At 40.8% G+C, this 15,589-nt stretch overlaps 1 protein-coding gene across 3 annotated transcripts; it reads left to right on the top strand.

The window, feature by feature from the left end:
• The first annotated feature begins 146 nt into the window (after nucleotides 1-146).
• Nucleotides 147-15,486, top strand: LOC109594711 (E3 ubiquitin-protein ligase HUWE1). Of its 3 annotated transcripts, none has more exons than XM_049961288.1 (15): nucleotides 147-308; nucleotides 694-1,014; nucleotides 1,077-1,571; nucleotides 1,629-1,900; nucleotides 2,476-2,935; nucleotides 2,993-3,094; nucleotides 3,153-4,826; nucleotides 5,359-12,703; nucleotides 12,767-12,903; nucleotides 12,966-13,503; nucleotides 13,563-13,751; nucleotides 13,814-14,135; nucleotides 14,194-14,359; nucleotides 14,435-14,625; nucleotides 14,694-15,486. In XM_049961288.1, exons 2-15 carry the CDS (start codon nucleotides 751-753, stop codon nucleotides 14,794-14,796), a joined length of 12,258 nt encoding a protein of 4,085 aa, XP_049817245.1. In that variant the 5' UTR covers nucleotides 147-308; nucleotides 694-750; the 3' UTR covers nucleotides 14,797-15,486. The 3 variants fall into 3 exon arrangements, with proteins under 3 accessions (XP_049817245.1, XP_049817243.1, XP_049817244.1); XM_049961286.1 differs by having other exon boundaries at nucleotides 691-1,014; XM_049961287.1 differs by lacking the exon at nucleotides 147-308 and adding an exon at nucleotides 339-459 and having other exon boundaries at nucleotides 691-1,014.
• The last annotated feature ends 103 nt before the right edge of the window (nucleotides 15,487-15,589 follow it).

The raw sequence follows: 15,589 nt of genomic DNA, 5'->3' as shown, positions 1-15,589 counted from the left end.
ACTGATAGTATAAAATCGGAAGAATTAAAATTTAAATTTGAAAAGTGATTTGTATCTGGGGACCCTACCTAGTTACATAAAATCAGAACTAACTTTGGTGCGGTCATTTTGGGGTAAAAAATTGATGAACAACAAATAGATTGTTTATGATTTTGTTTTTTGGTAACTATTATAGTGTTTTGGGAGGACCTATTTATTAGTGATTCAGATAATAATCTTGAAAATATATGGATGAGATAAACAGTTGTCAGCAGTTGTGAACATTTTGTTTTGCCTGTTCGGTTTTTCAATATGGCTGATGATTAAGCGTACGTATAAAATCACGTATGATTTTTGTTGTAAGATTTGTCTTGAGCGCGTGATTTAGTGTAATTATTGTTGAAATTGGTGGTCAATATCATTGAAATTTATATGTTCCACGGTCTTATAAAAGTTTTTCTGTGGAATGTTGTTGAAAAGGTGACTAAGCGAAATATCAACTTCGTTTGACTATAAAAACAACATACCTTAGATACGATATGATTTAACGTTAAGTATTAAGTGATTTGATAAATATTGTTTATTGTTTGAAGAACCACGCGATAGGGCATGCATTTTTAACAGTTAAGACACAACTTGCATCTAGTAAACATGATGATGATGATGTATAACCTATTTGTTGTTGCTTATTGATTTGTGTTTTATTTGTAGCAGTTTCAAATCAAAAATATAATGGTGTAACTATTGAAGTAATTAACCACTACAACAACAATGAGAATAGACAAGTCAAGGGTGCGTAAAAGCACCTCAGAGGTCCCTTTGGAATGTCAACAATTGATTGAACGCCTCCAAGCATGTTCACGTACAGAACTGCTGGAGGAACTCTCAAAAATAAATACATGGACATTTGGTAAATGTGAATTGTTACATTGGGCCCAAGTGTTGGATGTGTTTGATAAAATCCTGGGTGATGCTGCCAAAAGATCAGAGGATAATGCATGGGCTCTTGATTGTGATACCAAATATACAAACACTGTAAGTTAATTTTTTATTTCTTAGTTTTCAGTCAAATTTATAAGTTAACTCTTAATTATTAGGACAAAAAACTTTTACTATGGATTCTGCATTTCACCACCTTATTAATTGAACATTCATTCTCTCGACATTTGTATAACTCCATGGAGCACTTGTTAGTGTTGCTAGAATCAAATGACATGGCCGTTGTGTTGGGTGTATTGAACTTACTCTACATGTTCTCCAAGCGCAGTAATTTCATTACGAGACTTAAACCAGATGAGAAAGAATGCCTTTTGTCACGATTGCATCATTTGGCTGAGAACTGGGGAGGCAAAGAGAATGGGTTTGGGCTGGCTGATTGCTGTAATGCAGACAAAGGCATCCCTCCATCTGCCACAACGTTACATGTAGAATTTCACCGAGAAGAAGATAGTAGCAGCAAATCACACATGAGAGACATAAAAAACAAAGGAATGAATATAATTCACATTGAGCATGTGGACAAAATACACAAAACCCCTGCTGAGATAATGAAGTCATTAGTTTTGATCTACTATGTTCCCCCAGACAAAGAGGTAATAATACATGAACTTATTAAGAGCTCATTCACTAAAATTTGTTTGCCATTACAGATGTGGTTGTTCACACATGTGAGGTTGGCACATCATTTTGCCGACTACCGAAACAGACTTCTTTGCGTCCAAGCCCGTTTGCAGGCTCTTTCTGTCTTGGTCTATTCAAATGCTATCCAAGAATCACCATCAAATCTCCTTTACACTGGTTTGCTGGAAGAGCTTGTTGAGTTAGTTGAGCTTCAGAGCCCCCATTTGGTAGAGATCAGATCTGCTGCACTCAGAACGTTGACTGCCATAATACATCTTGATAGGAATCCACATATTCAAAAGTGAGTAAAAGCAATAATTAATTCAATATTGTTATACTAAATAAGTTGACTTATTTCAAATATTACTAAAGGGTTAAATAATAATATATAATATTTTAACTTAATATTATTTCATTCACAATTGTTTATATAATAAAGTCGTATGTATGGTAAATAGTTGTGAAAGGAAATTCTGAAGTGACATCATTTATTTCATATCTAATAAACAACGTGTATGTATAATGAATAATACAAAATGTTATTATTTTTATTGTTATTGATGTGATAAAAAATTCTTTATGAACATTATCACTTATAAAATATATTTTGCTATCTATATACATTTTCTTAATGACAAATATGAATATACAGTACAGATTGATAAAAAGTGAACTTGTATATGTTTCCCTAAGGCTAGAATAATAAATTATTATTGGTAAAGTGAAATGTTTAATTGTCGTCCTTTACAGGTAAGGTTTTATGATACACAATAAAATATTGCTTGACTTTGGAAATAAAGAAAATTATATACATGTTTATATTTTTGTAAATATTAGTGTTATTCTTAGATATCAGAAAAAAATGTTATATTACAGCAGAAGGCCTGGATCCCGTTTGAACAACATCATCGACGTTACCGGTGCCAGCCAATACCACGGATTCCTTCCGGTACTTGTACGCAATTGTATTAGTACATTAACCACCCAACAACAAGACACGTGTTGTCAAACATACAAGAAAGTCAGACAAGACATGGGCAGTGAATGTCCCGATTCGAATCCACGAAGAAGAAACGATCAAGAAATAAATATAGAGGAGGGCAATCCGGAAGCGGCCAAGGTTCTCGAATACGTATCCGATATATCGATGATCAACTCGCAGTGGTACAATTCGTTAGAAACAAAGTTCCCACTGCCCTTGGCCACTGCTCTGTTTTCCTTCCTCTATCATTTGGCTAGCTACGAGTCCGGTGGCGAAGCCTTGGTGTCGTGCGGTATGATGGAGTCGTTGTTGCAAGTTATAAACTGGCACGGAGTCGAACTAGAGCATATAACGGTATGATAATGATGATGGCAGACGCAGATGTTTAAATTAATCGTTCTTATTATTTAGTTTGTTACTAGAGCAGTAAGAGTTATAGATCTGATCACCAACATTGACATGCAAGCTTTCCAAATACACGGAGGTCTCCAAAGTTTCATTAACAGATTAGACGTAAGTAAATGTTAAATGGATGAAAATAAAACTTACACAATATATTTATTTTACACAGGTTGAAGTAAATCTTTGTAAAAAGGATCAATTATATATAATTCAACCCAACACTGCGGATCAAAGTGAAGACACAACGGTAGTGACGTCGTCGTTAAATGTTTCGGAAAGTGCAGGTGGTACTGGTGGTGGTAGTGGTGGTCCATCAGGCTCCACCTCATCAGATGCCACCACCACTACCGAGGATGACAACGATTTGTGTACCACAGTTGATTTAGACTACATGGCGGAAAATTCAGGCAAAACCTGCCTGCCCCAGAGAGCAGCCCTTCTTAAATCGATGTTGAACTTTTTGAAGAAGGCATTCCAAGACAGTGCCTTCGCCGACAGCATCAGACACCTAATGGAGGGAACGCTGCCGAATTCGCTCAAAAATATAATAGCAAATGCTGAATATTATGGTCCCTCACTGTTCCTGCTCGCCACCGATGTAGTAACTGTCTACGTTTATCAAGAGCCTTCTCTTTTGTCAGCCTTGCAGGACAACGGACTGACCCACGTAGTTTTGTACTCCCTGTTAATCAAAGACGTACCATCTACAAGGGAAGTTCTGGGATCGTTGCCGAACGTCTTCAGCGCCTTGTGTTTAAACAACAGAGGTTTGCAAACTTTCGCGAAGTGCAAGCCATTCGAAAAACTCTTCAAAGTGTTGTTGTCACCCAATTATTTGGTGGCGATGAGAAGGAGGAGAAGCTCTTCGGAACCAATGGCGGACACTGCTTGTAATTTGGGAAACGCCATGGATGAACTGATGCGCCATCAACCCAGTTTGAGACAAGATGCCACTCTGGCCATCATAAATCTCCTCCAAGAGCTTGTTCATTTAGGTACAGATCCGAAATACATTTGCTGGAGACCACACAGCAAGTCCGACGTGTCACCGTCTAGTACGTCCCGTTCGTCCGCAAATAATGAAGGTGGTTCGTCCGATGAGGAGGAGGAGGACGAAGAGGAGACCTCGACATCATCACAAAATGCCCAATCCGATCCTCAAGTGCAAGAGAACAGCGAACGAACACCGATAGCGTTGATCGATTACATATTGAACGCCATGAAGTTCATCGACGCAATTTTAAGCAACAATTCGACGGACGATCACTGCAGAGAGTTCGTCGATAAAGGCGGTCTAGCACCGCTCCTCCGCATCCTGGGACTACCGAACTTACCAGTAGATTGCCCGCTCACCAACCCCGCACAATCAGTCGCCACCGTCTGCAAGAGCATTTTGAACCTAGCGCACGAGCCGCACTTGTTCAGAGAGGGTTTGCATCAGCTGGGTCAGGTGCTGGACTCCCTGTCCAGCCTTTCGTCCAAGTCGTCCAACCTGCCTGGCGGATCTAAACTACTTTTGGAGCTGGCCAACGCCTCGAACATCGAAACGGCGTTCAGCACTCAAGCGGCGACGCCACTTTTGCACGCCATGGGAGCCGCCCATGGATACGTCATTATGTTCGTCCATGTTTGCCGCACTGGCCAGACCGAGATTAGGAATCTATCGCTGCAACATTGGGGCTCGCACGAGGGTCTCAAAGTGCTCAAGGGATTGGCGGACCTCTACACCAGCTTGGTGTGGGAGAGCACTTTGCTTTTGGCGTACTGTAGTGACGATCTTATCCCTTCCGATTGCGACTTCACCCGAGAAGACATCGAGAAGCTAAACGCATTTTTCGATAGGGTAAGTGTGTTCATTGATTTTTTAAGGTGTTAATTTCTTAGGTGTTAAAATGATAGGAAAAAATCAAGTTATAAAATAATTTTAAAACGTTTCAATCAGTTTTGTTCAAACTTTGTAAGTTTTCTTAATAGGTACCCTTTTTGAAATACATTTGAATTTTGATAACGCAAACCATGATTGGCGACAAAAAAAATCGATTTAACAAGACTTCGAGTTATTAAATAAAATACAAATGATACTGGTAAAGTAAGTGCACTACTTATCAAAAATATAACTTTGAAACTTATAAAATATGTAATATATAATATAATCAATATTATTATGTGTTATATTATGTAAAGTTTTTATTTTAATGCAAAAAGTCGGTTATTTGTGTTTGACAAAAGGATTTTTATTTTCATATTCAAAAAAGCTACGATTAAACCATTTCAGAATAGATCTGTCGACATTTTCATACATATATTTTCTCACACGAAATTGTCTTGTTAATGTTTAGTGAATGAGTGATTAAGGAGGAATTTTGGAATTGCAGTGCGAAGGTAATTCATCAACGGACACAACAGGTAATGTTGCCTCAGCGATGGAAGCATTGTCCACAAACCCTCCACCAATTTCGATGGATGTGGACGGTGAAAGTTCGGTGGCCATCAGCAAAGGACCGGGTCACAATTTAAAATACATAAAACCACTGTTGGGAGCTTCCTCACGGCTGGGCAGAGCTTTGGCCGAACTGTTCGGCCTGTTGGTAAAACTGTGCGTCGGTTCGCCGATCAGACAACGAAGAGGACAAAGCCTCGTCGCCGCACCTCCGTTGCCGTCACCGTTCGCCAGGAACGTTGCTACCATCTTGAACGTCCTCCTGGCCGAGGGATTGGATTGCGAAAAATTACCGCCTTGTCCTACACCAAAATGTGGCTTAACTTTTCTAATATGCAGTGTAGGTTTTACTAGTCCGATGTTGTTCGATGAACGTCGCTATCCGTACCACTTAATGTTGCAAAACTTCGTCAAACTGGGGGGCCAGGCGATATTCTTTAAAACTTTCAGATGGGCCCTCAACGCTGGCAGACAAAATTATTTGGAGCAAACAGTCGATTACTTTGACTTGCCCGAAGGATCCGTCGGCTTTTTAGATGCTTGGTTAACTCTTCTAGAAAAAATGGTTAACCCCAAGGCTATTTTGGAATCGCCCCATATAATTTCGGGTAAAAATTCGCAAAGCAGCAGCAACTACAAGAATTTCATGTTCGATCCACTGAAATATTTAATTGATATCCACAAGCTGGCGTTTGAAAATGTTATTCTGCTTTGGGGCAAGGCCCAATTACCATCTAGGATGACCGAAACACTTCTTACGATTCTGAAGCACATATTTAGAGGCGAAAAAATCATAATGGAGAAGGTGAAAGCTGAAGAGAATAAGCCTGATGGAGCTGGCACCTCCAGCGGTAATTCCGGTGGTGCAACGAGTAGCACCACCACCACCACACCCAACCAACCACCTAGTAGGGAAAGCGAAGATAACTTGCGGCAAATACAGCTACTGATGGACATGGGTTTCTGCAGAGAAAATGCTATTGACGCTTTAATTCATACTGCAAGTCTCGAACAAGCAACTGATTATCTGCTGTCCAACCCTCCCTTGAGAAGAGGCTCCCAGTCCATGGATATAGATTCGACAGAAGACGATCAAGTTATGCAAGCCATCGCCATGTCGTTAGGATGTGGGGCGTCGTCCTCATCATCATCGTCGTCATCTGATGATACGAAAAAAGATCAACAACCATCAGTAGAAGATACAAGAGCATCGTTCAGCTCGATGATGGATGAATTCACAGAAAACGCATTGGAAGTTTGTCTGAAACTGCTCTGTGCTATTCCAGATGTCGTTCATAAAGTTTGCGAATTACTAGTTACCATAATGAAGCGCAATGGTAAAACTTACAGAGACAATTTGCTGGACATGTTAGTTAACGAAATCAAAAATAATGCACGTGTGATAGCATTCTATGCAGATAATCCCGCCAACATAATGAGTTACTATTCAATGAGTGAAACTGTATACGCAAACTCCTTGGCCCACTACATACATCTGTTGATATTGTTCTTTGAAGTGTTCTCTTACTTCGAGATGAAAATACCTTGCGGCTTTGCAGTTCACAAGGCTCAACTGTTGGATTTGATGATTGGTCTCATTACGTCAGCCGAAAGGATTATGACGGAGCTTCAAGTCACTCACGAACCAAAATGGTTGGCACCATCGTTCTTGCTCATTGATGCCGTTTCGAAAGTATCTACATGCACAAACAGAAAGTTGAATATGCATAAAAGCACCAGCAGAATTTGGAGGTGGTACGACTTAGTTAGCGGAAAGTGGACACCGTACTCTAGCTCAAACAACAAATTGATAAACGACGCCTATTGGGGCGGGGAACAAAGCATCAGAGTTACTTGTGGTAGGAAGCGTTACACCGTTACATTCGCTAATATGCTCCAAATGAACGACGAAACAGGAAACAACCGTCCCATTTCCATGACACTGATGACATTCAGCCACCCTAGTTGCCAGGACATCGCTTGCCCTGCCCCGGAAGAACCGATGTATGTTGAATTGACCGAAAAGGAGGATAAACGTTGCGTTCCTGTACCAGGTCTAGACAAAGCAAAGGAGAAGGACATCGTGGCGGCCTGCGTCAAACTGATGCATCTTCCCATAGAAAAAGATCTGCTTCACTCAGTATTACAAATTTGCGTGAGACTCACAAGAGATTTCGAAAATGCCAAGGAATTTATTAAATTAGGTGGCGTCAAATGCTTGCTGAAAATGAGACAGACATGCGACTTTGGCGGCTTTGGAATTCTGGCGACGATATTGATACGACACGCTTTAGAAGAGCCGAACACCCTCTCGTATGCCATGGAGAAAGTGATAAGATGCAGGACCCTGGCAACAATACCACCACCCTACAAAGATTTGATCTATCTGACTCGGCAGATAGGTGGAGCTGTCACAAGAGCTCCGGATGTGTTCTTTGAGGTAGCAAAAACCATCATGCGTGTTGATATTAACGCAGGAAAAGATTCAGAACCTGTGGATGCCACACTTCCGATTCGAGCTGAACCACCAGTCAGAACAAAAGCTCCTCCACTTGAAGAGGCAGTGTCCATTGAAGTCATTTACGATTTACTGGACGCACTATTGAAACCGTTAGAATACGCCGATCCGGATGAGGAAGACGAAGAAGAAGAAGCCGAACCAGAAACATCCAAGCCTAGCACCAGTAGTAGTGCGGACGTGGTAAACGTTGTCGACATAGTGGAAGCTTCCTTAACTATAACCGGAACTGGACCAACTAAATTGTCTGATACCAACACCAATACACAAGAGAAGAAAAATGAAATAACCAAAAAGAAGCCAATGCTCCCTAAGTCAGTCATTTTGAAAATATTGGCTGACGCAGTTGTGTCATTTGGACCAATCGCCAAATTAATAACAGATTACACCTACAAGGCAAATTGCTGCGAAATAATAAAAGAAGATACATCAGCCCTGGCGTTCATTTTTGATAAAATTTTACCTGAAACTGAAAACATATCAGACACAGATTGTTCAACGATGTGTCGCATGTTGATTGCTGCAATCGCATCGAGTAACCATTCGCCAGAAGCTCAACTTAGTTTGGTAACAGAAGTAAAAGTGGCCTTAAATAGAGCCCTCCTTCTACCAGAGTCGTCAGAGAAACATACGCAAGTTCAGCATATTTGCAGCATAATTTCAACCATGATTGAAAATTGCCCTCCCGCACATAACAGATGGGCCACCAGCCAAGTTAATAATATAGTAAAAATAATGATAAGACGTGGCGTGTTTAATGATTTGGCTAAAGTCACACATTACTTGGATCTATCATCACCAAACACACCTTTCACCGCCAACGCTGCGTTAAAACCATTAGAATCACTTTCAAGAATACAACCATCACCAACTAGTTTACAAAACAAGAGCAGAAAAGCAGCACAGAACACAGACGAAAATTTAGGTACCCAAAGCGGTACATCCACCGAAGGCACGAATGCCCAAGGTGACGAACTGGAAGATACCGAGAACACGGAACATGATATCTCCAATGTGGCATCAAGTTTAGAACCGAACCCGGTCGCCGCCAGTGAGGGAGAATCTGTCCTGGAGGAAATGATGGAACATATTCTGGAACACAGAAATAATGAAACCAACCAAACCTACGATGTTTCATCTCAAAGAACTCATACGATGGACATTGATGAAGATGGTAATCTTGGCTACGAACACGAACGAGATGCAACCGAGGAGTTAATGAGCACAGATTCAGGTGAATCAGATTCTAATCCATCGGATCAGGTCGAAGATGAAGACAACGACGACAATGATGGTGACGATGATAACATCGACGAGGGTGATGATAACGATGATAATAACTACGACGATGAAGAGAACACTGAGCGTAGACGTGGTGAAGAATTATTGGACGATAATGCAGGAGTATTCCGCATCTCGTCCAATTTGAACGACGACTTTTTGATGATCCAATACACTGATCACAACAGCGAGAACGATTCTCTACCCAGAATGGTTAGATGGAACGAAAACGGATATGCCATATCCATAATGGATGAGGCCAACAACACGAACGATCAGGCTGGCTCAATTGTTCATCCATTATTGATGTCGAGATCTACCAACGAGACTAGTTCAAGTACTGTCACTCGCACCCAAAGGGCAAACCGGGCAAGGAGATATCAGTACCTCTTCAGTCCTAGAAATCCAAATCCTCCAGTGATATTGCAAAGACTACTCGGTCCTCATGATCCGCACATGGCATTTGGAGGAACAAACAATCTTCTCGGTGGAGCTAATGAAATGAGAGATTCTGCCAGGGTCGTAGTTATGGATAATCTTAGTCTGTTGCCACCACATGAAGAACAAATTGATTTTGTCGATCAATCTGGATATCTATTCGGACCCAGTCTTGCAGCTACACTCAGTCACGTACCACCAGTACTCCACTGGTGGAACATAGAATCAAAATGTTTAGATCTGGAATCGGTTTATGATTGTACGACCACCGTATGTAACAAATTAATACCTTTATTGATTAAATACAGAAATGAAGAACTTCAATCCCAAAAAGGGAAAGAAGATAAGACCAAGGTGAAGAGGCGTAAGCAGAAACCACTAAAAGGAGATTTCGGTGCAGAGCCAGTATTGATAAACTTTTTGGACGACACCCAAACATTTGACAGTAATATCGCCAATCAGACCATACAGGATGATGAAGACATTGATGGAGTACCACTGCCCGAATCTAACGAGAGAGCTGAAGCTCCTCAGGCCGAAAATGCCGCACCAGAGAACACTGTGCCTCCCTATCATGCGTATTCTTCGCGACAACAACCAGCAGATAGGGAGGAAGCAGAGGAAGAGTCGCATCGTGATCCCGATAGGGAACAACCACAATCTAACGATGGGGCTGGTGATTCTGAAAGAGAAGAACGACCTACTACTATTGAAAGTACTACTGGTGGTACCACCATTACAAATACATCAGCACTAACTACAACAAGTGGTGGTACTACTACGACTCCTACCACTGCTCGAGATGGTGACCGAAGAGAAAGTTCCGAAGCCGACTCGAACAATTTCGAAATGGCCTTAGAACCCTTCTTTAACGAAACATTTTTCAGCAGCACTCCAAGAGAAAATTTGAGTTCGATTTTAGAAGAATCATTGAATGTGCCACAACTACAGCACTACTCAATAGAAGACCAAACTAACACAACTGATGCAGAGAATCAATCCAACAACGAAACTGAAGTTCCAACCACTACATCTCAAGGCACACAAGCAACAACACGAGACGGTACAATCTCTGATGTAGTCATGAACGAGCCCGGACCCAGTTCCGGTAATACAGAAGACATACCGGAAGGTGTGGATCCCTCGTTTTTGGCAGCGCTACCAGCTGACATGCGCCGAGAAGTCCTGGAGCAGCACAGAATTTTGTGCCTACAGCAGAGACTCGCCTCGGGAACGAGCGCCGCCACCGGCGCCACCGGTGACCAGGCTAATGTCAATGCCACCATTGAAGTTAGTCCTGAATTTTTAGCAGCCCTGCCTCCTTCGCTCCAAGAAGAGGTGCTTACTCAGCAACGGCTCGAACAACAACGGCAAGCCGCCGCCAGGGCGAACCCCAACGAGCCCGTCGATGCGGGAGCGTTCTTCGAAACCCTCCAACCTTCCTTGAGAACAATGATCCTCTCGGATATGGAAGACTCCCAGATGTCGGCGTTGCCGCCGGACTTGGCGGCCGAAGCACAGACGTTGCGTCGCGATTGGTACGCCCGCAATCGGCAAATGGCTCAAGAACGGTTTCTGCAAAGTAACTTGACCACCATAATCAGACATTCTAGGCGACAGACACTGAGACCGAGCTTCCAACGTGGCCAGTGGCCGCAGTGGAACAGGGACTTCATGAATAACACGCAGATGTCGGCAAATTCTCACATGAAAATTCGTGGCCGACAACTTTTGGACCATGAAGGTTTGTGCTGTCTTTTAGTACTCTTATTCACCGACGATCCACACCTAAACAAACTTCGCTTACATAGAGTTATTAGAAATTTGTGTTATCATGGCCCGACCCGTGATTGGATTATAAACGCATTATTATCTATAATCGACAAAAGTGTACATATTAAACCCGACGATAGCTTCAACAAACCTGTAAGGAAAATGCCAAAGCCTGGCCCACTATCGAGCAAACTCATGACCGATTCGAAGTTGCTACAGAGCGGTGGTAATTGGTTGAACATACGAATGGAGGCGGCGTTGGGATGTTCCGCAAATGTGTTCATCGTAAATAAAAGTTGTGGAAAAAGAAGTGGCTCCTCGACACCTGCCAATGTCAGCATTCATCCGCAGGCGGCACCTATTGTGTGCAGGAACACCCTCGATCTATTCACGTCACTGGCCAAAGCTTTCCCTTCATGTTTATTGCCTCTTAGGTGCGTTAGAGAAGACAGGGAAGAGAAAAACGCCGTTACACCTGTTCGAGTTAAAACAGATGGAAACCAAGATTTCTGGGAGGTCTTGTTAAGACTGGACTCTGCCAGCGTCAAAAAGGGTAAAAATATACCTAGAAGTGCAAGTAGCAGTCAGAGTGCAGATTCAGACGTTGCCATCACATTTGATCAGTCCGTATTTGGACAGTTGTTGAATATGTTGGCATCTCCAGTGGTTAACAGGAACACGCAACTTACCGATAATCTGTTGAAATTACTGTCAGTTACTACGTCTGGCATGCCAGAATTAGTTAAGCAGCCCCCTGGACCACCAAAACTGAAGAAGGGTCAAAAGGTAGACACAAACACGACCCCTACACACGCCCTCAATTTAGCTGTTAATGTGATAACGTACAAGAACTGCTCTGAAGAAGGTCTGGAATTTATTACGAATCTACTTCTTAATTTAGCTGGTTCCTCACTAGACATGAGTTTCATGATACTCAATTTGCTACTAAATGGTGCCATTCAAATAGGAAACATTGTGGAAGAGCAAATCAAAAATATGCTTATAGATCTTCGGGAATTGAATAAGGTCGACAAGAGAAAATCGGCCGAGGAATCGGGTCCTTCCACATCAAAGGGCACGATTTCCAATAGATTTACCAAAGAAACTGTGGTGATAACAGCATCATCCAAAGTAAAAACTTCTTGTGAACTGCAATTACCTTCAATGGTGCCTTTAACGTCTAAGTCTTCAAGTCAAATTTTCTTCTTAAGAGTCTTGAGGGTTATCGTACAAATTAGGAGTTCTATCAAACAGAACATGAAAAGATGCGGTAAGTTGTGAAAGAGTTGTCATTATAAATAACTAGTTGTAACTATAATCGCTTTGTTTGTAGGAGACGTTTCCAACGCCTACGACTTGCTAGCTTTAAGCGAACAATTAAAAGTTTTGGAAAGTTTATGGGAAACTCTTAGTCAGTGCCTTCTAGAACTAGAACACACTCCAGATCACCATGCCGTCCTTGTATTACAAGTATGTCTTATTGTATTTGTTGAACTGTTCACAATTTTAACAACACTATCAAAATTTCACAGCCTGCTGTTGAAGCGTTCTTCCTGGTGCACTCACCTCAGCAAGGAGCGTTCAAGGCGAAGGATGTGGTCGAAAGTAACAACGAAACGAACCCCTCGTCGTCGTCCGCCAGCTCAGATCCGGCGGTCATGGTCGCCGTACCGGTGGGCTCGACACCACCGCCCGCCTCCGCCCCGTCCTCCGACGTGGACATCAAATTGGACTCATCCACCAGCAAGCCGACTACGGTGCCCCCCGAACAACAACAGTTCCTCGCGTTCGCCGAAAAACACCGCACGGTCCTCAACCAAATACTGAGACAGAGCACAGCACATTTAGCCGACGGTCCTTTCGCCGTTTTGGTGGACCACACTCGAATTTTGGACTTCGATATTAAGAGGAGGTACTTCAGGACAGAGTTGGAACGCATGGATCACGGCATTCGTAGGGAAGAGACGGCCGTTCACGTCAGGAGAAGCAACATCTTTGAAGATTCGTTCAGGGAACTGTTCCGAAGGGCCGCCGAAGAATGGAAAAACAGGTTCTACATCGTCTTTGAAGGTAAATTACATAAATGATTGACTAGACTACATTTAATAATCACATTAATTTTTATTTAGATGAAGAAGGCCAAGACGCTGGAGGTTTATTGAGGGAATGGTACGTTATTATATCACGCGACATTTTCAATCCGATGTACGCTTTGTTTACTGTGTCACCGGGAGATAGAGTTACATATATGATTAACTCAGCTAGCCACTACAACTCGAATCATCTCTGTTACTACAAGTTTGTCGGGAGAGTAATCGGTTAGTAATTGTTTGTTCAAATCTGATGTTCCTCACTTAATTTGTTCTTATTTGTGTTTTAGCCAAAGCGATCTACGATAATAAATTACTAGAATGTTACTTTACACGCTCGTTTTATAAACACATATTGGGCATTTCTGTGAAATACACAGACATGGAAAGTGAAGACTACAGCTTTTACAGAGGATTGGTTTATTTAATGGAAAACAACATTAATAACTTGGGTCTAGATTTGACTTTCAGCACAGAAATTAATGAATTTGGTGTGACTGATACTAGGGATCTTATTGCTGATGGTAGAAACGTTCCAGTAACTGAAGAAAATAAGATGGAGTATGTTAGATTGGTTTGTCAAATGAAAATGACTGGAGCTATCAAACAACAGTAAGATTAAATTACATTACATTCATTACATCAATCTATCTTTCGTTTCGTTTTATAGGTTAACGTCCTTCCTAGAAGGATTCTATGATATTATCCCTAAGCGCCTAATTTCCATTTTTAATGAACAAGAATTGGAGCTATTGATTTCTGGTTTACCAAATGTAGATATAGACGACTTGAAAGCAAATACTGAATATCACAAGTATCAAACTAATTCACTTCAGGTATGTAGCGTTCATTCATATTTATATAAGTAATATAATAATAATAATAATTTGATTGTTGTCCTTATTGTGTAGATTCAATGGTTCTGGCGTGCTTTGAGATCTTTCGATCAGGCCGACCGTGCCAAGTTCCTCCAGTTCGTGACGGGAACTTCCAAGGTACCGCTTCAAGGATTTGCAGCTCTCGAAGGCATGAATGGTGTGCAGAAGTTCCAGATTCACAGGGACGATCGTTCAACAGATAGGTTGCCCTCTGCACATACTTGGTATGTTAATGATACACTCGAACACCTCAATTCATCTTTGTTCATTTTTGTTTGTTTCTTTGTTACAGTTTTAATCAACTTGATCTTCCTGTGTACGAAACTTACGACAAGTTACGTTCCTACCTGCTGAAAGCAATTCATGAGTGTTCTGAAGGCTTCGGCTTTGCTTAAATATTTTTTTATTATTAAGACTGATAAAAAAGTGTTGATTCTTGTTTATATCAGTAGGTAGTTTTACTTTGTATATAAAACATATAAATATAACAATTATTGTACTGTACAGAAACCACGATAACTGTAATATAAAGTTATTTTAAGTTTTATATACAACAGACAAAATTTAGTTATTTGTGAGTGTGCAAATTTTTCGTTTCAGATTTGTAAAGTTACTAATATGGAAGCACATCGTATTTTTGTAAAGGGCCGTACGGCAATTTGAGCGTGATAGAATGAATTTGATTTATTCAAATTCACTCCTTCTTTAAACTTATACATATAAAAAAATTAATATTCAGCGATATATTAATGGTTGAAAATTATATTTTTTGTATCCTTTTTTTTTATTTTGCAAGGGTTCATCCTAATACTTGTCTATTTATTATTTTCGGTTTATTTTTTAAATTTTATTTATTGTTTATTAAACTTAGAAGCTAAGTAAAAGTAAACAATGAACATTGTTTTCATACCTGGGTGTATGTTGTATATCACTTCATTGTCTCCTTTTAAATAGTAGAATTGAATTTTTATTACCAGTACTTCAATAAGTCGTATGTCAAATGTGTAAAAACAATAACTACATATTACATTTAATGTGATTTATTTTGTAAAATTCTATAAAAATAAATTAATGTTAAATATTTATTTTTTATTGCTTGAATTTTCCAATAACACCACGAATGTGGCCCATCTAAACAGGTTGGGAAATAACTTTTTGACAAAATGCAATTATTTGTTAAGGGACCCA

The sequence above is a fragment of the Aethina tumida genome, chromosome 1 (assembly GCF_024364675.1).
Source record: "Aethina tumida isolate Nest 87 chromosome 1, icAetTumi1.1, whole genome shotgun sequence".
NCBI classification, from domain to species: domain Eukaryota; kingdom Metazoa; phylum Arthropoda; class Insecta; order Coleoptera; family Nitidulidae; genus Aethina; species Aethina tumida.
Note: the sequence above shows the minus strand (reverse complement) of the source record. Positions and strands in the feature narration are given on the sequence as shown.